The sequence below is a fragment of the Perissodus microlepis genome, chromosome 5 (genome assembly GCF_051167445.1).
Source record: "Perissodus microlepis isolate ML-2025 ecotype Zambia chromosome 5, ASM5116744v1, whole genome shotgun sequence".
NCBI classification, from domain to species: Eukaryota; Metazoa; Chordata; class Actinopteri; order Cichliformes; family Cichlidae; genus Perissodus; species Perissodus microlepis.
Window position 1 is genome coordinate 11,818,060 of NC_140465.1, and position 24,549 is coordinate 11,842,608.

At 41.5% G+C, this 24,549-nt stretch overlaps 1 protein-coding gene across 11 annotated transcripts in view; it reads right to left on the reverse strand.

The window, feature by feature from the left end:
• celf4 (CUGBP, Elav-like family member 4) overlaps positions 1 to 24,549 on the reverse strand; it is a 92,812-nt gene that overhangs the window by 53,540 nt on the left and 14,723 nt on the right. For all 11 annotated transcript variants that reach the window (XM_084927886.1, XM_084927885.1, XM_084927878.1 and 8 more), the window contains exon 2: positions 17,800 to 17,882. In XM_084927886.1, coding sequence (XP_084784012.1) covers positions 17,800 to 17,882 — 83 coding nt within the window. The remainder of the gene's footprint in view (positions 1 to 17,799; positions 17,883 to 24,549) is intronic.

Genomic DNA, 24,549 nt, shown 5'->3' on the forward strand with positions numbered 1-24,549 from the left:
TAGAAAAGGATTTCAGAAAAACAAGTCACGGTGACCTCGTGGTCATACGAGAATAATTTGTTTCTCATTATGACAAGAAAACAGGCATGCTTGTACAGTTTTCAAAGAATTTATAAGTAGGCAAAATCGGCTAAGTTTGTGCAGTGCTGGCAAACATGGGAGGATAACTGTGAAATTATCACCCTTTGCTACATCACTGCTAATGACTGCATGAAGCTGGATATCTTTCAGCCTCCATTTAAAGAGATTTATTTACCATCTTTTGCTGCCAGGGCTACGTTATGTAACTTTGTCTCTTAAAAACACACCACTGTTGATGAGACAAGCTATGTCTTTGGAGGGTTTGGAATGATTTTTTGGTTTTGCTAAGACTCGGGGAAGGAAAGATGCAAAACAACAAAGAGCCGACACATTTACATCCACATGTAAAAGGAAGTTGTCAGTACAGCTTACGCAGGAGGAAATGAAAACAACTTTACAAAAGTTTAATTAAAGAACAGAAGCATTGTCGTCAAGAGTCAACTGCCAGTCTCAACATCTGGGCTCCAGCTATTGTCGGCAGACTTTCTCAGCAGTCTGCCTCATTGGTGAGAGAGAAGCGGAGCAAATGAAAAAAAAAATTGCTCTTCCATAGCATTGCGCAGACAAAAATAAATAAATAAATAAAAGACGTGAAGGAGGGAAGAAAGTGGAGATACGGAGAAAGAGCCAAATGGGTTCTGCGTTAGTCACTGCAAGTGACTTTGGATTGCATCGTACTTTTAAACTTTAATGAATACAGCCCTTGAGTCATGATGTAATGAGATCAAGAGAAGAAAAATAACACAGAAATCCCAAAGAGGGAGGAAGAGATACAGTGAGGGGGAGGACAAGAAAGAAATGCTGTGTCATTATTGCTGACTCAGCACTCATTGAGTAAACACACCCGAATCATAACGTGCTCATGCTGTCCAGTATATGCACATATCCAGCTATAACTCACTGTTAAATTGCTATTGATTCACCAGTGCCACTGCCTGCATAGAGCTTGCAACAAAAGGAATTGAATATCAAAGTTCAGCTAGAAACTCCAAAAGGCAATTTTGGATATGAGAATAACATGTGAAAACCACCAGGCACTTAAACGCTCAGATGGTCATCCACCAGATGTGAACGATTATAGTGAATATTCAATCAGGAAAGCATTTGGTTGTTTTCTTATTTGCTTAAAAAGTCTTTTAAGGAGAGACATCTGTGAAGGATGCATGTATGTTCCTCTTCACTATAGCTCAAATAGAGGCTTTACAAATTGGCATTGTAGAAGGCTGCTGAAATGCTCAGCAGCCTTGAGGTTTTAAACTACACATAATAATAGCCGGCCCTGAGTGGGTAGCTGTTCTAAAAATTCTCTGGTGTGCTTTAAGTAATGGCACAAATACAAGTAGAAGTGCGTAGTTGGTATGAGTAGAGGCAGTCACCAAGGCTGAGTGGAATAAGAACAGAACGCCATCTGCAGAAGCCCACACTCAAAGTATAGAGAAACATTTGCTCAGAGGGGCTTAAAAGGATAACCGGCTGTCCCGAAATGCTTAATTCTGAGTTAACACGAAAATTACCGTTCCAAGACGGAAAAACAAAAGCACAGCGATGGTGAGTGAGTGATGCAGGTCTCGTGCTCAGACCAGACTGTCAGTTATTAGAAGCAATCTCACTTTGATTATATTGTTATTTTGGGTGAGTGCCTAGATGGAGATGCAGTTTTTTAGATGTATTGTTAAGCGCTAATGTACTGTAGGTCCACTGGCAACTTTTACTAAGCAGCAAATGCCTTTAGTTAATGTGGTATTATTGGTTAAGCTTTTAAGCAAACAGCAGCATGTCTGAAGCAGTGACATAGTTAAAACGTCTTTGTGTCTGATGTGTTCATACAGTGTGGATATGATTGTGCCCCTCTAGACAAGGTCACTCTTAGACACCATCCTAAAATCTGCCTTTGTATTTGCCTCACTAGTGTCAGTAGTTCATTTCATGCTAGCTTGTTTTGGGATTAAGGGAGCTGCTGTCAGAGTTGGAGTACTGGTAACACAGAGTCAAAGACGACACTGGGAAATGCAGTTCAAGAACACAAAACCACTGTCTTCTCACTACCGAAAACAGATAAACAGGAATTTAAGAGATGATCATTTAAAACGTAATGATGTGAAGCAGTGGAGTTTTTTAATTATTAGTGTGCAGAGAAAGCTATTCACAGAAGCCATTAAAGAGGGAAATATACACTAGGTAGCTTAGAACTAAGTGCTTCTGCAAGAGCCATGTCAAACTTTTAAGTCCTTTACTACTCGGGCAGACGTGTTACTGTTCAGTAAATGAATTATTGGTTGGCTGGATCCTTGCCAAAGACAACCTTGCTGTGGAACATGATTGTTAATTAGGTCTAGATGTGCTTAAGGGCTAACAAATGTGCACAAGCACCACACCTCCAACATCCAGCTGAGATTAAACTGTTACTACAGCCTTATCTTTGCTTCCTTTAGTAACTTCACAGAGCCGAACCTGTGACTAACTAAATTAAAATGCTCTGCCCTTTGGCATTAAAAGTGGTTAATGCATGAATCAGTTTAGCCATCTTTCATGCAATGCTAATATTCTGTTTTGCAGCCAGTGGGGAATTCATTTGTCTGTTTAATTTCACAGGTGCCCTTAACGCACTGATCAACAACAAGCGCTGGTTGTGAACAGGCGGCACCATCTGTGTGCAGGGAGTGCCAAGGGCCCTGAAGTATTCGCTCTTTGCCACCGAGCACTAAGACTCCATTAAGAAGTCTGGGTCCATGCATCTTTGGCCATCATTTATTTGGCAAAGGCAATTAAAAAGCTCCCCCCACCCAAAGACAGCATGTGCGGTAGAAGCCGCGTCTCCTCTCTTAATCACTGGTAGTAATTAGTTTCTGCAAGCGGTATCATTAGGTATCGCCGCTGGCACTGTTGTCACAGCTAGCGCACGTCTTGGATGACAAAAGGAGACGGAAGGAAAAGAGGAGAATCGCCGCTGTAACAGAGAATCTGGCCGAGTTAGACTCCTGTCCAAAAACGATACAAGGTTGTCCCACGAGAAGCATAATCCATCAAAGTGATTTTTCTTCTCTCGCTTTCTCCTGTCCCCTCCTGTTCTGCCCCCCTGTCTTCTTTGCAACGTAATCATTTTCCTCTCACGGTGTGTGACATTCATAAAGGAGGCTAGTGCTGGTCCGCATCTTGCCAAAGTTTGGGATGAGTTTTAGAGGTGTGTCTACAATGTGGGGTTGCCAGAGGTAAGTTACCTTGCTTCTTGGCAGACTTTAACTGTCCTTCCTGCCTATTTCTTTTGCCTCGCTTTTCTTTCTCTCTCTTTTTACCCTTTTGTCCTGCCCATCATTGATCAGACATTTAAGAGTTGAGTGACTTTAGGAGGCCAAGTTTTCTGTATTTCCAGAGAGCTATACAGAAATTTATAAAGCAGCTAGGAATATAGTCAAAAGTAATAATTTGAATTAATTAAAATTGTAAAATTGCCTAACCTGTTGTCCAGAATATTAATTCCTGATCTTCTGGTCAGTTTAAGTTTAATTATTAATAATCTAACCCTTCTGACTTCAATCCAATTCAGTTTAGGGCTTTGAAAGTGGGTCTTCATGACACTTACTAAGCTAAGGAACATCACCAATCTGTCTTTAAGCTACTCTCTAATAAGTTTTAGTTATTCAGCAGGCAAATAATGTCTACAGGGAAATGGAGCTAGAGCTTGTGCTACATTTTCTTGGGTATACAGATCCACAGGAACGCAGCTGTTCAGTCCCTTAACCACCTTTAGTTTTCAGTAGAAGATCCTTTATTCAAACTTTCTAGGGAACCTCAGAGGAAAGGCTGTTTACTCACAGTCTTCACAAGCATACTAACAAGCTGTCTGAACATACAAACTTTATTATCACACAAAGCTTGGGACTAACCCCCACCCCCCCCAGTCCCCATTCCCCACCACACATACACACACATACAACCACCCTGTAGATTTTTGTTTCATTAATGACGCTGCAAAATTTCAGTCTGTTGACATGTGAGGGCAGTGCATCTCACAGCACTTTGTCAAATATGTAGACAGCATTAAAACACACAGGCAAAAAAAAAAAAAAAAAAAACAGGCACGGGAAAGGGGGTGGAAAACAAACATCATCTGACAAGTTTGTGGCACATTTGGTTCAGACAGTGTGATTCCCTCTGGATCTAAGAGTGGTAGTGAGGAGAGGAGGTGTGGGAGAGGAAGGCAGAGAGAGACAGAGTGAACTCTGAGCAATTGTTCTTCCATGTGGAAAGGTGACAAAAGAAAAGTGTGAAAGGGCTCACCAGATACAGGAGGTATTGAACAGAAAGGATGGAGAAAAAGAGGAGGGATGAACAGAAAGGAAAAGGATGAAGGTGAGGCTGTAATACGATTAGAAGGTTGTAAAGATTTTGCACTGTTTGGTACAATTGCTTCTTTAAAAATAACATTTAGATATTTCATGTCTGTTGGGAGAAGTATTTTGTGTACCTCCCTAACGAAAAATCCAAAATTCCCTAAAGCTAACATGAGCTGTTGTTTTGGTATTTGTTGCCAGTGTTGTATTCCTGTAGTAAAACTACATGGAAGAGTGTGAAGCACAAATCTCTTGTTTCTGTATGTTTAAGATGCTGAGCCTTGCAAAAATGTGACATTCTTCAATATTTTTGCACAGAATTAAAAACAATGTGTGATTTTTCCAATGTAAAATCTTCTTAAGTTGCAGGTACAAAATGATGATGTAAGGATCGATACGTAGTGTTCTTCTTTGGTACAATGTAATGTCAGATGTTCTGTTCCCTTTCTGAACCAGTTAGTATCAGATCAATTAAGGTGTCCCAAAACCAAGGTGCAAGCTACACTGTGATTTTTTATGTACATTTCTAGTATGAAGAAACAAAAGCCGCAACTAACTGGTCTTTTTGTCACTGCAGACATTTTTGATTTGTCTTGAGAAAAACACAGGCGTTGCTCGCACTAATGCCAGCATACTAGAGGCACCACTGACACCAACAGTTGTTGCTTTTCTACTTTGATTGCTCACAGAGGACGCATAGGTATTATGACTGTGCACAGTTTCAAAGATTTCATGCAGACATCTGAATGGAGCCTCACATTCACCTTCTGATGACATCACATAGACACAAATGGACATTCGAAAACTGGTGCAGAAGGAAACTGCAGCATTGGTTATTTTTCCTATTTGTTCCAAGTTTTTCACAGGCCATATATAAAACAAACAAAAATAAATAATCACATAAACAGATTAACAACATAACTTCAACTCATTACGGAATTCTTGCAACAGTTGTATTTCTTTCAGTATTTTAGAGGTACTTCTTTTGGTGCTAGAATCCACCTTATCCACTGTACAGAGACTATTGTGTTGTAGAAAGCTGAACATGTAACCTACTTTTAGAACAGATAAACTAACGTGCAGACTGTCAAATTTAATTAGCACATTTGCTTTGCGACTGGGACAAATTAAATGGCCCCCTCTGGAAATCTCCAGAAGTTCCCAGTGGCCACTCTCGTATTGGTGATATGTTGCCTGACAAATGGACCGCCTGGGCATGCCTTCAGAGCCGTAATCATGGTTACAGAAAAAAGGGGTGGGATTTGTTAAAAGGGGGTCAGATGTAATACAGAAGTAAAGTAAAAACACAAAACTGTGTATAATTTCATTTGTTAGCCGCACTATGTCCTATGACTATTATTCTATGTTCTATTATTACTTGCAAATATCAGTTTAGATAATCTAACAGTAAGCCACAGCAAGCTATATCTACTCTAATAACAGCTTTTAAATTAAATAATCAAAATGTGATAACTGAAAAAAGTTTTACAAACATATTTGTAACTGTTAAATTTTCAGAGGCTAAAAAGTAATTGGACAAACTAACATACTTTTCATATATAAGGCTTGTTTCCTCTCTTGAGATAATTTGCCAGGTGTTTTTTGTAGCTATCTTTAGTCTTTAGTAACTGAAAAGCATGCTCCGCTGGACTGAGATCAGCAATCAAACAACCCTTCAGTGGCCAACTCTGAGGGGTTGTTTTTGCACTCTGCTTTGGGTTATCATCCATTTCCACAGTGAATCACTGTTCAGTCTATTTTGCAGCATTTGGCTGAAGCTGAGGAGAAAGTGAAGGATTTATTCGGCCACTTCTATCACATCCTTAATAAAAAGTAGTGGCTCGGTTTCACTTGAAGCCATACATGTCCATGTCATGACATTGCCTCCATCACGTTTGACAGATGATGTGACTTGCTTCAGATCAAGAGTTTTTTCACTGTTATCTTCCTATCATATCATCTCATCATCTCAAGTTACCCTTGAGTTCATCTGTCCAAAGATTTCTTTCTTTTCCAGAACTGTGCAGACTCTTTCGGCAAAATCTGGTTAGAGAAGTAAACTCTAATCTTTCACTTTTAGCTATCATCTGTGCTCTTCTGGGGTGTTTTTGAGCTGCCCAGTGCATTCATTCTTTTTCAGTATGGACCAGACTGTTGATTTGGCCCCACTCCTAAAGTTTTTTTTCTCTTTCTGATAGGGTTATCATCAATTTTAAGCCTAATGATGGTCTTCTTCACTTGTGTTGACATCTCTTTGGACCTATACTAAGAGTTCCAGTAAACAGCTACCAAATGCAAGTTCAACACTTGGAACCAACTCAAAATACTTTATTTGCTTAATTTGTCATGGAGTGACAAGGGGCCAGCCCTAACCTGGCCATGGAAATGTTTGTCTGCCTACCGTCCGATTACTTTTTAGGCTCTGAAATTGGGGCCTCTACATTTAAACATGGATAATCAGTTAGTACAATGCTTTTGTCTAACCCCTAAAATTTGCACTTTAATTACATCTTGATTACTTTACATAAAATCCAGTGTGTTGGTGGACATAAGCACGCTACATTTACCAAGAAAATATGTGTGATTGTCTAAAATATTTTGGATCTAACTGTACTCAGGTAAGTCTTTCTGTGTATCTTTCTCACTGTCGTTCTGCCTGTTTCTCTATCACTCGCTAACACATACACACATATGCAGACCTTGTTGTGTCTGCTGGTTGGAGGTGATGCTCCCAGCAGTGGCATATCAGACCATAATGAAAGCTCATTGCCCATGGTTTGGCAGTGTGGACAAACACTCTTTCCATTCCCTCTTTCACTCGTCCACACACATCCTGAATCACAAACACACAGTGAGAAACGCTTAAGTGGGTGAGTCAGACCCGCGCTCTTCCTGTGTCTCACACACATGAACACTCACCCAGGAGAGACGAGGCAAGCAGCAGAGCCCCTGCCAGGTTATATGGAGGGACAGAGTGTTCTGAGTTACTGCACAGTGCAGCCACTCTCCACGGCAGCACCATACAGAGTCCATAAAGCATGATGGATGGCCTATCATCATTTACCTCTTTGGTGACTTCTCAATGCTGTCACACCCCGCCAAGCACATGCAAGAGAGGTGAGACACACCAAAGCAGACAGGCAAGCAAAAGGCAGAGCCTAACGACAAAAACAAACAAACAAAAAAAGGCAATGCGGACAAAATGATGCTAAAATGAGCATTACAGAGAGCGATGCAGGCAGGTGGGGAGCGAGAAGGAGGAGAAGAGTTAAACAGAGAGATGGATGAGGGAGCATTTTTGATGTTTGCTTGAATTAATGCACACTTAGTTGCATAAGCAAACAGTCGCACACACAGACACGCAAGCACACACCACCACAAAAGAAGTGAACCATCCCCTGTCCCTTCTCTCCTTTGATGACAGCACCCCACACACGTAGAGGCTGTATTTAGAGCATGCAAAATCTACTGTCTCCTCCACTCTTCTCTCTTCTCCTCCTCTCCATCCCACAGCAGAGGGGAGCAGGAGGAGGAGAAGAGGGAGAGAGCGAGGCAGATACAGAGAGAGAAAAGAATGAACACCAGATGCAGCGAAATGACACACTGATAGTTTACATGTCAAAGCGGGTGAGACATCAACAATGGGAGAAGGAAAAAAGAGAGAAAAATAACGGCTAGAACAGTAAATAACTTCCATGAGAATGAGTGCAGCCAGAGAGCCAGAGGGGGCCACAAGGCTCACAGCCTGCACTGCAGGCTGGATAGTAAAGCACCGTGCAGTGGGTAAATCTGAGCTCTTGTTCTGTTTCGACGTTGGGAACCTGAGGCTTCAATTCACTCGGTTGTGTTTCAGTCAAGTGTGCCATATATTGCAAATGTATAGGGACCTCCAGTGATGAGGTATGGCACTTGCGAAAAACAGTGGGGCAGAAATGTTGGCTGTATGTTTAAAACTCCAAAATACTAAAAATAAACTCAAAGCTACTTTGGCAGCCAACTTGATAAAGGTGCTATGCTCACAAAATATATCCAGTAAATATTATTAATTAAGCTATTAGGCTAAAATAACACATACATTTTCATTTAAGAACAGGTATCTTAAAATACAAACAGATCTCATTTTCACACATTTCCAGAAATAATCTCTGTGCACTCATGCTCATGTAAACACATATCAGATAGCCTGCTGCCATGCTGCTCACAAAAAAGTTGCTGTCGCTCTTCACGCCAGCTGCTGCTGCTGTTCATATAGAGTTACAAAAGACATAACAATAATCTGCCCCTACCAAACAGAAAACGGCTCATGTGAACATGATCAGACTGAAACATGAAGCTCAAATAAAATAGCAGTTCTGTCTGATTGAATTGAAGGCATGCAACTGTTTTAACAGGCTGGGCTCCAGCATTGCGAAACAACATTAGGCTACCTGGAAATGGCAGGAAGCTTGTACTGCACATGTTTTATTTAAAAAGTGTTGGAAGGGGTTAACGTGCTTAACAGGTGCTCGCGGGTCTTAAATTATTGTCAGTGTTTTGATGCTAAGTGAATGAATCCTCACCGTGTTGCTGCACTGAGCACTGGAAGAAAATATTTTCACTAGACATCCAAACTTCATAGACACAGAAAGATAGAAAGCATAAGAGAGAGAGCGAGCGAGAGAAGGAGGGGGTCTGCCTCTCTGGACAGTGCCTATTGATCGCCACCATCACCACAACTTTCACAAATTGCTATTGAGAAGTGACCTGTAATGCAATTACTGGCCAATCCGGGGCCTTGGCTGCCATCAATTATGAAAAGCTGCCTGAGTCGTGGCCCGCTATGCCGTCTCAGCTGGTGCGTTGTGTCATTATCACATCTGCCGGCCACCAGCTCACCAGCTGCTTCAGCGGAGTTGGGAATAAGATTTCCGAGTGCCACTTCGCACTCTGCGGAACGTATCAGAGGATATGGGCCAAACGAAGAAAGTGAAATTGCCACATTATATATTCCAACGGCTACAGCGGAGGTGAGGTGGTGAAGGTCACGGAATAAAATGGGTTTTGTTTTTTCCTTTGCACATTTCCACTGAGCATGAGAATGGTATTTACAGAAGGGTAAAGCCCCCTTTGTGAAATCTGTGTGGTTACTTTATGCTTCATAAAAACTTTTCTAAGTAGAAAACAACATTAATATTGCAGCGTGGTACCACTGGCTCCTAGTATTAAAAACTGCGAGTAACAAACCAATGGGCAGTGTTTCCATCCACAATCCAACACTCTTCTAATTATTTTCCACATATTTCCGCTTCACTTTGGTAGCTTTTCGGAAGTTATTATGAGAGATTACATCAATGATAGAAGGAGTGCATGATGATTGCACTTGGCTTTGAACTGGCAGCATTTTTTTCTAGATGTTTTTATTATAAAAGGCCTTGTTCAAACTGGGCTTTTTTTTTCACTGCAATCACAGTGAAATTATTTATTGGCTATCTCGTTCACTGTAAAATACTGTTACCGAAGAAATCGAATCTAGAAAGCAACTTAGCATCAATTTTTAAACACTCGAACAACTTTATTCCAAAAATTCTATAAAGCCATTTTGGAGAACGAGTCAAGACTAATGTTCATTGCGAGACTTCAAATAAAATAGAAAGACTTAAAGACAATTAAGTTCAGTAAGCTTTCATTTTATAACAGCAGTTGGTCCGCTTGAGGAAAAAAAAAAAGGGGAAAGCGCTGATTAACAGAAAGGGCTGATAAAAAGATGCAGAGCATAGTGGGCTTCACAGTAAAAGCTACAAGAGCGCTGTAAAATCTCAGGAAAAAAAAAGAGAACACTGAATGAAAATGTTTGCTGCTGTTTAAAAGCATCTGCTCTGCCCCACATTAACAACTGAGGTAGGACAGACTAGTCGCTGGTGCTTGACAGAAAGGGTAGGTGTGCAAAGCGAACTGTAATATCCTCCAATGATCAATAAAACACCACTTTAATAGATAAATTATATTGTAGGCGTGACTGATTTATTGCATTTTATTGTTTCCAGTTATCTTTCCACTGTTCTTCAACATTTAATGTGAATGGTAAATTACCTGAACAAGCCACAATAAAAGAAATCAGACAACACAGCACTCGCTGGCGTGGAAAGACACATTGTACTGTATGCGTGAGGAGGCTTGAGAGCATGAAAAAGACAAATAGATATAGCAGTGTGACATACAGCTATTCGGGGAAAAAAAGAAGTCCCTGTCCTGGCAGGAAATTTCAAAGCAGCTGGAGTCAGGCGAACTCAATACAGCAGCAGCAGCAGGAGGTAAAACTATGACAATGGCAGAATGACTATCACAACCAGCTTATGGAGACACTTAAATCTGTGAACTATATGCACACCCAGCGCTGAAGCCAAGGCGCACACTGGTTAGGATGCTATTACAGCGGGTTTTTTTTTTTTTTTTTTTTTTGAATAGCTCCAGCTGCAGCAGCCTCCACTTCTGTCCTCTCCCCAGTGACAGTCACAGTCACTGCCAGCTTTGTATCTGTAAGCAAGTTCATGGCTTTGAGGGTTTACAAAACAATTCCAATCAAGCAAGAACTAGATGTGTGATTTCTCTGAACAGTAACTTGGGCATCACAGAGCGTTTTCTTTCTCTCTCAAGATTTTAAAAGTGAATAAACTGCAGCTGGTTATTTTTTTTTAAAAACCTCTTTTCACTTTGGTGAGTGCAAGGAACAGCCTGAAAATGCCAGTTGTGACATTAGCACTTGTAAATGCTCAGTGGAGCAGGCTGTTGAGGACGAAGACTCATTGGTGCGCTTTAAGACCGTGCTTTCGCGGATCAATACAAACTCGAGGAAAAGACAAGATGATTTCAGACTGTGACAGGAGCTTGAGCCAGCTATAGACTAAGATGCTGGAAAAAAAGAGCATCCCACTTCTAAAATTTCTGAAGTGGGGGACATGCTTTTAGTGTAAATAATGGTACCTCTTAAAGGTGTTTAGAATCGCTCAGACAGTTCAAGCCATTTCGTTGGAGAGCATATCACGGTTTTTAAAGCTGCTCTTGGCTGAGGTTTTTCTTTGTCTTCCTCATCGTTTCCTGCGAGCAGCACCGTAGTAATCTTTCTTATGAGAGTAATCTGTAATTAGAATAATGATTCATACGGCAACAAACTTGAGTCAACACATGTCAGGATGATGATTGGCAATGGGGCTGACTGGAACAGTTACACTGGCGAAAACCCAAACTGGATTAGCGATATAATGCTACATGTACTGCTGTATGGCTCAGTAGTAAAAAAAAAATAAAAATTTAAAAAGGAATGAAAAAGTGCATAATTTCACATATGGATCATCAGTCTATTGACCCAGCAGGTAGCATGCACCACCTCTGAAATTAGTTGGCTTATTGGACTACAGTGAACTACTGCCTCGAGACAGATAAATTTTTCTCATTTGTACAATCTGCTCAAACTCCACTTGGCAATGGGAGGTTGTAACATCAGGCCCGGAGCCCAATGATAATGGGACCATTCAGACTTTATATGACAAAAGATGGTGTGTAGGCATGTAATGATCTTTGTTGCAATTATGGCACCATTCATGCTTTACTCCTTAAAGGGGTTCAGCCAAAGCCATCCTATATAAGCCAAAAGTATGCGGACAACCAAACACCACAACCATATTAAAAAAAAAAGTTCATTTCAATTTATGGTTATATGCTAGATTTTGTTTGCGGCAGGTGTAGGGCTAAAAAAAAAGCTGAAATGACGTCCCACCATGTTCGTAACAACCTAACTGCCAGAAGAATAGCGGACACTTTAAAGGTGAGGAAGATTAAAAATTGAAACTAGAAGGCAGGAGAGAGGTGCAGCCTTGTCTTTCTCACCCACAGCAATGACATGGATGTGAATGTGAGACTGTCGGCTTTGCAAAGTTGTTTGGAAGATCTGGGGTGAAGGGTTTTTAGATGCTGCTCAACCGTCAGTCAATCACTTTGGTTGGATTGGCTTATACAGTAGTGGCAGCTTAAGCCCGTATGGACTTAGCGCCATGTAGTTCAGGGCACAACTCAATCAGTTAATCAATCAAAACCAAAACCAATGGCATTATTCTGCTGCTCTGTTAGCCACCATTCTTCAGTGGAGGTTGAGCTGGGAACCCGGCTGCAGGAATATGGGCCTGTGTCGTCACAGGAACATTATCGTTACTGGTGTTTGGGTGATAAGGCCTGGCGGACAGTGACTATTTCAGTTCATCCCAAAGACATTTATGGAGTTTAGCAGTTATGTTTTTCCACAACAAGCCATGAACAATATCTTTTTGGCCCTGGCTTTGGGACATTGCTCCATTGAATGACATAAGGTGCCGATCCCAAGCTACTGCCAAAAAATTTGACCCACGCTATTGTCCTAAATATTATTGTAATCCAAAGAACAAAAAGCCACAGAGCATAAAAAACAGACTATAGCACCTCTAAAACGTAAATTGTTAGAAATAAAAACTTACAAAATTAAGTTTTTCAACAAACTGAAATCTCTGTTTATCTCTGAATTTATTACAAACACTATTTACAGAAAGTCTTTCTGCTTTTCTACTGTCTGTTTGGGGAGACTCATTTAAATTTTTATTGCAGGCTTATGACCTGCCAGATTCAGGCTGCCTACCGCCTCACTTAAAAGCTTTGCTCCGGTGTGGACGCTGGGTACAGTCTACTGTTTCTTCATTCAGACTACTGCCAATGCATGCTGCTATTTTCTTTTTCATCTTAGGCAATGTGAGACTGAAATAAGTTGCTCATTATGTCTATGAGTTGACAAAAATCTGTATGTGCGTGTGTGTGTGTGTGTGTGTGTGAGGAGAAGTCGTTTCAAGCTAAAACTTGCTTGTGCATCACCCCGGCATTCTTTCAATGACTGTGCATTCATTAAATGGAGCACCTTATGGGGCAAATGGTTTTCTTTTGGATAGGGGTGATTAGGATAGTTGATGAGGTGATAGCTTGGGGAGAGAGCGGGGATATTTTAGCTCCAGGGTCTGTGGCATTATTCATGTGGACGTGTAGCTATGCCTCCCGCACGCTGAGCCATAAATCTAAATCTACAAGAAGGACTGAACTACAGTACTTGTACACAAATCATAACTGAGCACCACCAAAAACCCCGCCATCCAAACACCTCTTCACCCATGTCACCTGGGGAGCTTGGCAGTTATTGACCAATGAGGGCAACTTATTGAGAAAAAGCTGCCATGAAACTGGGTCGCAGGAGCCAATCAATGGCATGGATTTTTTTTTTTTTTTTTTGCCTTGGCATTATCTCGACTGAGAGCAAGGACTGAAAGCGGGGGTGGTGGTGGGTGGGTTGAAAAAGAAACAGACACAAATCATTCGGTATGGAGGCACCCCGACTATACCTCTCCTTTCACTCCCTCCATCCACCCACTCTTTCCAATCTGCCATCATCCACCCCTTCCTCTTTCCTCCATCCTGCTATTCATTTGCTTTCCTGTGATTTCTGTTGTTTGTTTGCCCCTGGGCTGAAAACTCTGTGTGTTTATGTGTGTGTTTGTGTGTGTGTGTGTGTGTGTGTGTGTGTGTGAAAGCGCTCTGAAATGACACATTGATTCACAGTGTTCTATATTTTCTCATCTGGCTCACTATTACAGTGAGAGTCAATCGACGCCGTATTTCTCTCTCTCTCTTGCTCTTTCTCTCTCTTTTACTTTCTCCCTATTTCTTTCGCTCTCTCTGTCTTTCTGTGTGTATCGGAGTATCATGTTTTTGAATGGAAGTGCTTACGAGGGGTGTTGTATTGCAGTTACAAGAGAAGTGTTTGGAGTGTGAGTGCATGTGTGTGGGGTGTTTTGTACCTGTTTGTGTGTATTTGTATGCATTATTTTCTAACTTTGAGCTCAGCGCTATGTATGCGGGAGTGCGAGCTCCCTCTGTGCCCTGTGTGGGGGGCACTTGGTAGTGCACTGGCCCATATATATATATATATCTATATCTATATATATATATATATATATATATATATATATATATATATATATATATATATGTATGTATGTCTTTTCTGCGTGTGTTGAGGGTGTTAGTGTTTTTATGTTTGCCAGAATCTGCTGGTGAGTCTTTGTGCAGTGTTTCATGAGCACATGTGCTAGTGCTAGTGCTGCAACTCCACCCCGTGACCCACACGTAAATGCACACCCGCATGCATGTGCGCACACAACAATACATCTTCCCACTCGTGAGGGTTCTTCTTTTGCCAGAATCAATACAGGAGCTTTTTAATGTTTCTTGCCATAGTACGAGTCTGAAACTGGAGCGCAGGATATAACTGTGGCAGTCAGGGCCTGGCGTTTGGGACGCGCCCCATTTTTTTTCGTTCTGTCCATTTATGTGCTTGTTGTCTGTTTGCCTCAAAAAAGGGAAAATCTTTTTCACAGGCATATTTCCCATTATGTTGAAAATGTAGCCATATTGAACAAGAATAGTCAAAATCTGGAACAGTCATAATTACATGGTACGTTTGCATTTATGGTAACTGTGAAAGCTTACCGTAACGCTAAACTGCTGCAGATGGCCTGCTGTTTCACGTGGAGATCAGTATTTTTCTCATGGTGTTGATTAATAAAATTCTGACACAGCAGACCCACACACAGTGGGTACTCATGCCTAAAACAACGCCTAAAGTACCTGCAAAATACACGCTTTGTAGTTGAATGTCAACAAAAAAAATATTCAATTTAACTGATTGCTCAATCAAGTTTGAACATCAAAAGCAAACTGATACACTTTTTACCCAAGCGTTTGCTTTTTGAACCAAAAATAAGAATATTATATACAACACAATAATCAATAACAGTCATTTCTTGCTCCATGACCTATTGACTGTTCAGTGATCCATCCACGCTTCAAGAGAGTCTTTCACTCTTTACTTGCTGACTTTGCTCCCTTTGCACTGCGTTGGTTTATCATTCCAATACTGGATCCATGTCTTGAATATTTTGAATGTTCAGCAGCGCTGGCTTCTGTGTCACTTGTCAGTAGAGCTGATTTAATTACGCTAGCAGACACATATTCTCCATCAGCATAATCCTGTGTACCTGTAGTTTGTAGTGCTATAATGGAATGAGCAATGTGAAAACAATTTGTCATCTATCACCAGTAGTACAATGTCAGCGTCACTTTAACATCAGTATTTCTGCTTGTCACTTGTTTACCCAAAGTCTCTCCTGACACTGCACCCGCTCGGTCGCGCGAACACGCACATGCTTACGCTCATGTGTGCGTGCACATTCACATCAGGCATCCCTTAGTACTTTGTCTGAGCTACACCAACAGCCTACAGCCATGCTTACAGGGCATTTCCACTAGGAAGTCAAATCCCCTCTTCTCTCAGCTCACCTGGCAGCACGGAAAGAAAAAAAAAAAGGACGGCAGAAAACTTTTTAAATGTAAGAGCTGGGGAGCAACTTTGACGGAAAAAAGCGCATCAGGACACAAAGTGAAGGGGAAAGAGGCTTTAACAGGGTAGAAAGGAGATTTCATTTGCCGGGTTTTGGTTGTGTTGGCCTGTGAGTGGGGGGATTGATAGAGGATAGAAGGAGAGCGAGTGAAGAAGGTAGGTAGGAAAAAAAACAACACTGAATGAAGGAATGGAAGTAAGAGGGTGTAGCCGTGCGCCATAAAATGTCCCACTGCCTTTCCCAGGGCCAAGTCCTCGCTCTATTTCTAATGAACTCATTTATTCTGTTTTTCTGGATTTACTTTCACCAGCAACAAAAGACAGTCTCCTGGTCTGCCTGTCTGAATTCTCTGCTTCAGGGTTTGTTGAGCATCTAGGTCTGTCCTATAGCCTGCCTGTGTTTATCTAGCTCTCGCCATAGGTCAAGCACAGACTGTCCTAAACTGCCAAAGGCATCTCTAATTGGCATCTTCCTTCTAAAAACAATATTAATTACAAGCGACTGGTTACAGTAATTTGCTGGTGATGCATTTCTATGTAGCATGTGAAGCCAAACATAGTCCCTTCAAGATGGAAAGGCAGAATCCTCAAAAAATGTTTTTGTGAACCACATATTCTGGTCTGTGTCAAACAATAGCAACAAAGGCAAAAACATCAATCGGCAGCACACTTTGTGTGAACACAAAATCGCATTCTGGTTTTGGCCAAATATTTAATCTCTCCTCCTCTCTCTCCTCGTGTCTCTGTCTCTCCCTCCCTCTTTCTTTCTGAATAATATGCCACTGGGAAGTTAAAAAAAAAAAAAAGACTGAGAGCACGGATCCCCACTCCTCCGCTCTTCTTGACTGCACGTCTGTGATGTCATAATCACTCACATCAAAGGCTGTGCGCTCAACACGGCGACTGTCAGCTTCCCTGGAGGCGTCATTAAAAACGAACAGAGCAAACCGAGCCAGGCCTGACAGAAACGCATCAAAACTTCCTAAGACACACACACGCACACATATGCGTAGCTAATGCGTGCTACGCATCCATGTTCACGCTCACACGCAGGCATCGGGGAGCATGCACGTACTAATCAAAGCGTGTGACAGAGACAGACACATGCGCACACACACAACACACATATGTAATCATAAAATCATGTGTGCGCCAAGGGAAGAGCTCACATTGCTGATAAAACCCTCAGACTCGCATGCGCACACTACTACAAACTGAAAATCTGCATCTTCTCTGTGACAAAGTGAAAACTTCCTCATCCTGTCATGCAAAAATAGAAGTCGAGCATTCAGACGCGCATGTTTTGCTTCCAGCTGCATGTGCGTGTGAACAGCAGCGGCCGCAGCACGTGGACGGACATCTGTCGTAAAAGATGTGCTCTCTTGATATGCATTCACAATGCACTCCTGTTTCGCTGCCAGCCTGGGACATAATGCAGAGTGTGCACATAAATGTAGAAAGAGTCTACATCTACCAGATTTTCATTCCTCTCTCCTTCTCTCTGTCTATCTCTCTACACACTTGCCCACACACATGGGCGCATGCACACGCACAGACACACACTCATTTACACAAACTGGAGAAAGGACTATAAATAGTATGCCTATGATGTGATGCCGTGTGGTTTATCCCTATGGGTTTGTGTATGTGCGACTGTCAAAGTGAAGAGAGAGGGAGGCAGTGAAAGGAGAGGGGGGGGGGGGGGGGGGGGGGGTGGCAGATGAAAAAAAAGATCTTTAAGAGAAAGAAGTGTGGTGTACAGCCAGTGATAAGCACTACATGGCAGGCATGGCAAAGACAGAGACTCCTCTTTGATCTGAAATAAATATAAGTCATTATATGTTAAAATGAGCATCTGTGTTTGTGTGCGACTGAATCCAAGACGTGTTTATGTAAAATTTCGCTTCTGGCTTGACATGTCGTTCCTTGTGTGCGACTTACTCCTGGCAGGGTCTTCTGCTCGTGCAATGCATTCTGGGCTTTCAGGGCTGACTCTCTGGCACAGTAGGTGAGGAAGGCACAGCCTGAAATACAGCAAGAGAGAAAGACACAATTATGTTATGTGAACTGGGGACAGAGGAGAGACAGCTACGGGAGGGGGATGCACCAATCATCAGCAAATAGCTAAAAACAACACACACACACACACACACGCACAACCACACGGAGTAAGCCTGCAGCCATAGCTCTGAAACTCTGTCTACATGGCCGCAGAGGGAATTTGTTCGTGCTTGTGTGTCCACAATAAACAGCATTTCGGTGACTGAACAAATTGAATATTTCTGCGACCGCGAATGCAATCCACTTGCATGCAGAAGGGAAATAAGTGGGACTAAAATTTGCGTCAACGTGTGACGATTTGTGTATTCTGTTGCGCGAGAGCCACCATGCCCCCATCAACACATCAAATCTGACTGAGCTTTCTCCCTGGCAGCCTGAAATAGCAGTTATCCATTCGTCCATCGCACTCTTCTGGCTGTTGTGACAGGGATAGACAGCCTGACAGCTTCTTTCTCTCTCTCTCTTACCCACCCTCCCTCTACTTTACTCCCTCCACTCTTCATTTCTCCATCTCCCTGCTCCATATGTTCCAAGACTACCCACAATCCTCGGTTTTGTTAGCACCTGGGCTGACATGTGGGGGTGGAGAGAAGATGGAGACGCAGGAGGCAAGGAAGAAGAAGCCGTGGGGGAACGTGCGCGCTGTTCCCTTGCCACCCCCCGCTGACAGTGAGGCACACACCACTGTCAGAGAGCTGACAAACTGTCAATCTACAGATCAAGCCTAATGATTCATGTGTTTGACAGATTAATAAAACGCTCACAGAGACAATTGCACAATAGGTTGATGCGCAATTTGAGCTCATACTGTACGCACAGGTATTTTGGGTGTTTGCTCACATCCAGGTTGTGGGAAAAATGTAAATATTCTTCATTTACACTCATTTCAGTCACAATCAGGGAAAGAACCAAATGTGCACAATTAGCCTTTGGACTTGTTGCATTACAATATCTGGGAATTTTCCAAAAAAGCGATTATAGAGGTATTCAAAATCATTATATCACAGCAGCAACAAAATATTTCATAGTGCATATAATATATTTATTGTTATTGCTGTTTCCAATCTGTAAGAACAAAGGTACAAAAGAACCAGAGTTTGTTTTGAGAACATCAGCACCTAAGTCTGAGATGATTATCATGGACCCCTACTTACAGACCAAAGACCAAAACACAGTGCATTTTAAATAATGCACCCCCTTCTCGAAGCTCTTTGTTCTTTTTAAATACTGGGGGCTATTTGTTGTTGAGGGTAACATCATGTACAGTATGTGGAAGGAGAGCAGCTTCCATCCTCTCTGCTCTGTGTCTTTAACCCCAGGTCGCCCTGAAGGTGGGACCCCAGGGAGCTTTGCTTGTTGGTGTTTTTAATTAACGTGCCTCTCTCTCATTAGGCGAAGTGGAAGCTGGCCGCTGACAGCTTGGCTACCTCCTTGTCCTCTCCGGGCCTGTCGTGTTAGCACTACATGCCGTTGCTGTCCCAAAGGAAGGACACGCGAGCCTCTGATTCACACGTCTGACGCTTATTCACATGTTTGGTGCACAGTCACCTACAGCAATCAGCGTATTCAACATAGGAAGACGTACTCCTCTGGCTTACTTTAAGCAAGAACAGAAATACAATGTTAAAAATGAATTTTTACTCACAAAATACACCTAAGTAGCAAAAGCTAAAATACTCATGATGACATTTTACATTAACATTTTTTAATTATTAGCAGTGTGTGAATATGTAACATTGCGATGCAGATATGGAGATTATGTCATATTTCAGCTAAACAGTTTGCTCCAGAGGTTCCCAGAAAGTTTTGTCTGTTCCACACCCACAGTGATGAATTGCATTTACTGTATATAGAACAGAATGTGCAACATTAGAAGACAGGCTGCATAATGTTAGTTATGTATTTGTTTGCCTGCAAAGACACTTTGGCATGCAGAGTGGAGGAACTAGGTGATCTAATCACCAATAAAATACACCACTTAGTATTTTATTCCCAAACAAAAACAAAATGTAAATCTATTTTATTTATGAAATCATAATTTCCATTTATTCAAATGCACCTGCCTTCCCCACATTTTATAATCTACCCAATCACAACAGCAGATGTAACTCTGAGAGTAAAAGTAACCAAAGACATGCTGGATTACTACATATTAACCCGTGTGATCACTGTGCATTTTGTACATTAAAACTTAACCTGGAAATAGCTACATATTATAGCTGTCTCGTATTAAGTAGAGCATACTGTAATATAGAAGAAAATGAAAGATGTGCTAAGTACATTTATTTAGATCCACTCACGTATGAGAGATGGATGCTCTAACATGACTAAATACACAAACACATACGCATGCACGCCAACACACACACATGAAAAGTGACAGTCAACAAATGTTCAATTTATCATCATTGTCACAAGTCAGATGCTGGCAGCAGCTCTAGTATCTGACTAAGACCCATATTGGCCCAGGAGAGAGAGATAAGCTGTTTGTTTCTGCTGTCAATGCTGCCAATTTGGTTTCCCATCACTTCAAATTCAAATCAACAGCAGCGCAGAGGGGGATCTGAGAGAATGTATGTGTGAGAGGAGAGGAGAGAGAGAGACGATGGAAGATGGAAAGAAGGGCAAAAAGAAAGAGGGGGAGGAGAACAGCAGAGAGGAAAAACAGAACAGCGAGGGATGCTCGGTAAGAGACGGAGAGGGAGAGAGAGTAGATAAGATCACCTAGCTTCTGTGAACACCATCCCCCTGTGTCCTACACTCGCTTCTTATCTCAACTGCAGCAGACACCCTAAAGGGACACACACCCACCGAGATGGAGAGAAACAGAAAACGAGCGAGAGACAGAGAAAGAGGGAGGGAGGGAAAGAGAGAGAGAGCGAGAAATATGGGGAAGGAAATGAGAGAAGATGAAAGAAAGCAGCAGGGGAATGGTGGAGGCTGAATACTTTCTGGTGGAGGAAGAAGAAAGAAATCTGCCATCACCAGACCTTATTTAAACGACAGCTGTGTTGGACCACATGGAGCTTTGACCTTGTTGATCTGGAAAACCCAAATTTGATGAGCTGCCTTTGCCAATGGGTTGCCCAACAAGTTGCCAATGGGGACTGATTCATTGTTTGTTTAAACATTCTGTTGTAAAAGATAACTCAACGAGGAGGGATCATTCATACCAAAGAACATTATCCTGTCTATACATTATATATGAATCTAGAGGAGTTTAGCGATTAGATACCGATAATGCAACATAGCAGAGCGGTGTCCTGAACAAAAGTAGGAAATGGGACAGGACCCCAGAGTCTAGATGCTGGTGATGGAGCAGGGTAAGCAGATGGCTGATGGAGACTTCGTGTTACTCTCTGATTATCCAGGATGAGGTGGAGATGGAGAGGAATGCAAAGACAGTTGAAAGGCAGGAAGACAGAAGAGCTATGTGCAGAGAGAATAGGGATGGTGGACTGATCGTCTTGGATAAGAGGGCAAGAAAATCATTGGACCGCAAAGTTGCAGTGACTTTGACAGTAAAGTGGAAGTGGGAAAGTGGCAGTGAAGAGGAGAATTGCTCAAACACGTAATGCGCACATTTGTATGGAAACAGATTCTCCTTATTAAGCTAAGCTTCATTTCAATGACTGATGCCGAGTATCAAGTCAGGACTTTGGCTAACATTACCCCCGATTTGAAACGAGTGCTTCAATCCAACTTGTGTTATGCAAATCAGATATTTGATTTTTTGGGGTTATATTTTAGCTCACGAGGAGCTAAGTGCTGTAGTCTGTTGCTAACTTTTTTTAAATAGAAGGAATCCACACAACCTTTCCTGGTTTTGAGGATGTGGTATGTTACATGTAGACGTACATATGTTGCCATTTCATCCAATCTAACAGTTTACCTCGTTAGTAAGTAGCAACATAGATTTATCAGTTCATCAGTCCATTCTGATCCACTTATCTAATTCAGGGTCCCAGCTACTATAGACAACCACACCTATGGGCAATTTAGAATCACCAATTAACTCCACCAACTGTGTGTCTTTGGACTGTGAGAGCATGCCAGAGTAACTGGAGAGAACCCATGCGACATTGGAAGAACACGCAAACTCCACGCAGAAAGGCTCAGGACAGATGGTGGATTTGAACCCAAGACCTTCTTGCTATGAGGCACCAGAGCTAACCTCCATGCTATAGCAATTCGAACAAATGTTAAACAAATACTAAAACATGTATCTATATGCTACTTAATTATTTATTTTTTAATAGTTAAAGACTGTTGACATATTTAACGTGTAAACTGGGTGTAAAGGTAATTAAAACTCTCAGATTCCCAGAAACAATATAGCGACCGTGATCTCTGTGACATCCATGGCCCAGGTTGGGGACACACCATTCTTCAAATTCTCCTTTGAAACTAATTATAATCCTACTAAAATTAAAAGGACTAATGAATTAGTGCTCAGCACTGTTACCGGACACATGAATCACTTTTTACCAGCATACACTGCCTGATGCCACCCAAGACTAAAAAACTTGAGGGACAATGTTATTGTACAGAATTCTCTAATTATCTTCTGCCTATTAATTCAGGGATTGTAAAAGGCGGACATAAAAAGTTCCCTCCTCTCGCTCTCCCTCTCTCTTCCTCCTTTTATTCCCAGCTACAGATGAGGAGAAACTCCCAGTGATCATTTAAATATTTCAGAACAACTTGGTAAGAGCCTAAAAAGAGTCAATAGCATTAAAAAGCTTTATCCACGGCACAGCTGAAATCCCTGGAACTCTGCCTTGAAAAACTTTGGCATGAAACTTTGTTTGAGGCTGTCCAATTTCAGTCAGTCAATAGAAATCTCCACGTCTCCCCCTACCTCACTTCTGTTAGCACTTATCTTCACCTGAAAGGGTTGACCAAGGACAGACTTTGCTCAATAAACAGAGGAATGTTTTTTTTCTCCTTTTTAAAAGATTGACCTTAAGACAAGAACGTTCTGACTGGATTTCTGTGAGTGCTGAGGCTTAGATAACGCTCTTCAATTCACTCTTGAAATGGGTCAGAGTAAAGACAAAAATTCTTGACTTATTGTGTTCAGAGAAATGGCATATAAAGCCTTGGTCTTTTAGTCGTATGGTGAAAATGAGTAGCACTGAGTGCAAAAGTGGAATACTAATAAGTGTTATATTAAAAGAGTTTCTCAACGATACAGTTGCCCTTGTACTGCTGTAACTGGGACACTCGGTATGAGCCATACAATTGCTATTCAGTCTGTATCTGGTTTTCAAATGCAATAAAATTAAAAGAGTAAAGTTAATACTTGCAATGCAGAGGAAAAAAACTGCTTTAAAAAAATAAAAAATAAACACAGCTATTAAAACCATGTCTCTATAGCTATATTCCCATCTTATCTTTATTTGCTGCAGAATCATTCTCACCATTTCTCTAATGCATATGTATACAGGGAAATGTTTAGGATGACTTAAAGTGGCAGACTTGAGACAAAAAGAAAAAAAAAGTCACATATCTCCAAGTAAATCTGATATCGAAGCGTAAAAGCCCAGACAAGCCCCCTCACTTTTGGTTCTGCGAGGAATAGTAATTCAATAAAGTGAGCAGCAGCCGCTCATATCCCCTTCACCTTTGCTGACCTTTCAGATCATTACTCACCAAGGAAGAAAGAGACAGAGGATAGAGGCTATTTTAGGGGACACAGCCAAGGTCTCCGGGAACACGCCAACTTTCTCCTGTATCGTCTTAAAATCTTTAATTGGCTGCTGTAATCGCTGATTAAATGAAAAAAAAAAAAAAGCACTTTGAAGCCCACAGTACGAGCTCAGAGAACAGAACTGAGTGTACGAGTGGAAAAAAATAACTCAGTTGCTCACATCGAGCATCTTTTTTTTCACTGTGTGAAAGAGGCCTTAAAAATTCAGGAGCTGTTTCAGGGGACGAATGAATGTTGGTCTTGATTATGATATTATTTCAGCAGAGTGAGGCAGAACTAAGGGGCAGTGTTATGAAAGAGGAGGTGAATTCATTTGTAATAGAGTGTAATAGCAGTCTTAGCTCTCCCATAGGCAGCTATATGCAGATCCCTCAGCCCTCTCTTCGGGGGGAACTGGAAGAATCCATAATATAGAAACCTACAACAAGCGTACCACTGAGGGAAGCAGAGAACAGGAATAGATAGAGCAAATGTTAATAACCAGGTGATGGATGAATCTCTGAGGGACGGCACTTCTGTACGTCTGTTATATTTTTTTCCATTCTTAAAAGTGCAGGACATAGTCATTTTGAACAATAAAGGGGACTCCGGTTGTAACTAAATTACTTTTGGAGATGAGGATATGAAGATCGTAAAATAAAAGTCATTATACTGTATTCTGTGTGAATACTAAGTTCTGATTGACTCGGGGTGTAAAATAAATTTTAATAACTGGGCATTTTCTGCAAAACTGTTAAATCATCAAGGCAAATCAAAGCTTGCTCATGGTTTGAATGTGAATTTTAAGCAGCACAGTGAAAAATACCCAGAATAAATTACTCCCAGATTGCCCTGAAAGATGTGGGCAACTCGACTGGGAATAAAAACAACCTTATTTCAGATAATAGAAGCTTTGAAAACCAGGTAACTTTACATTT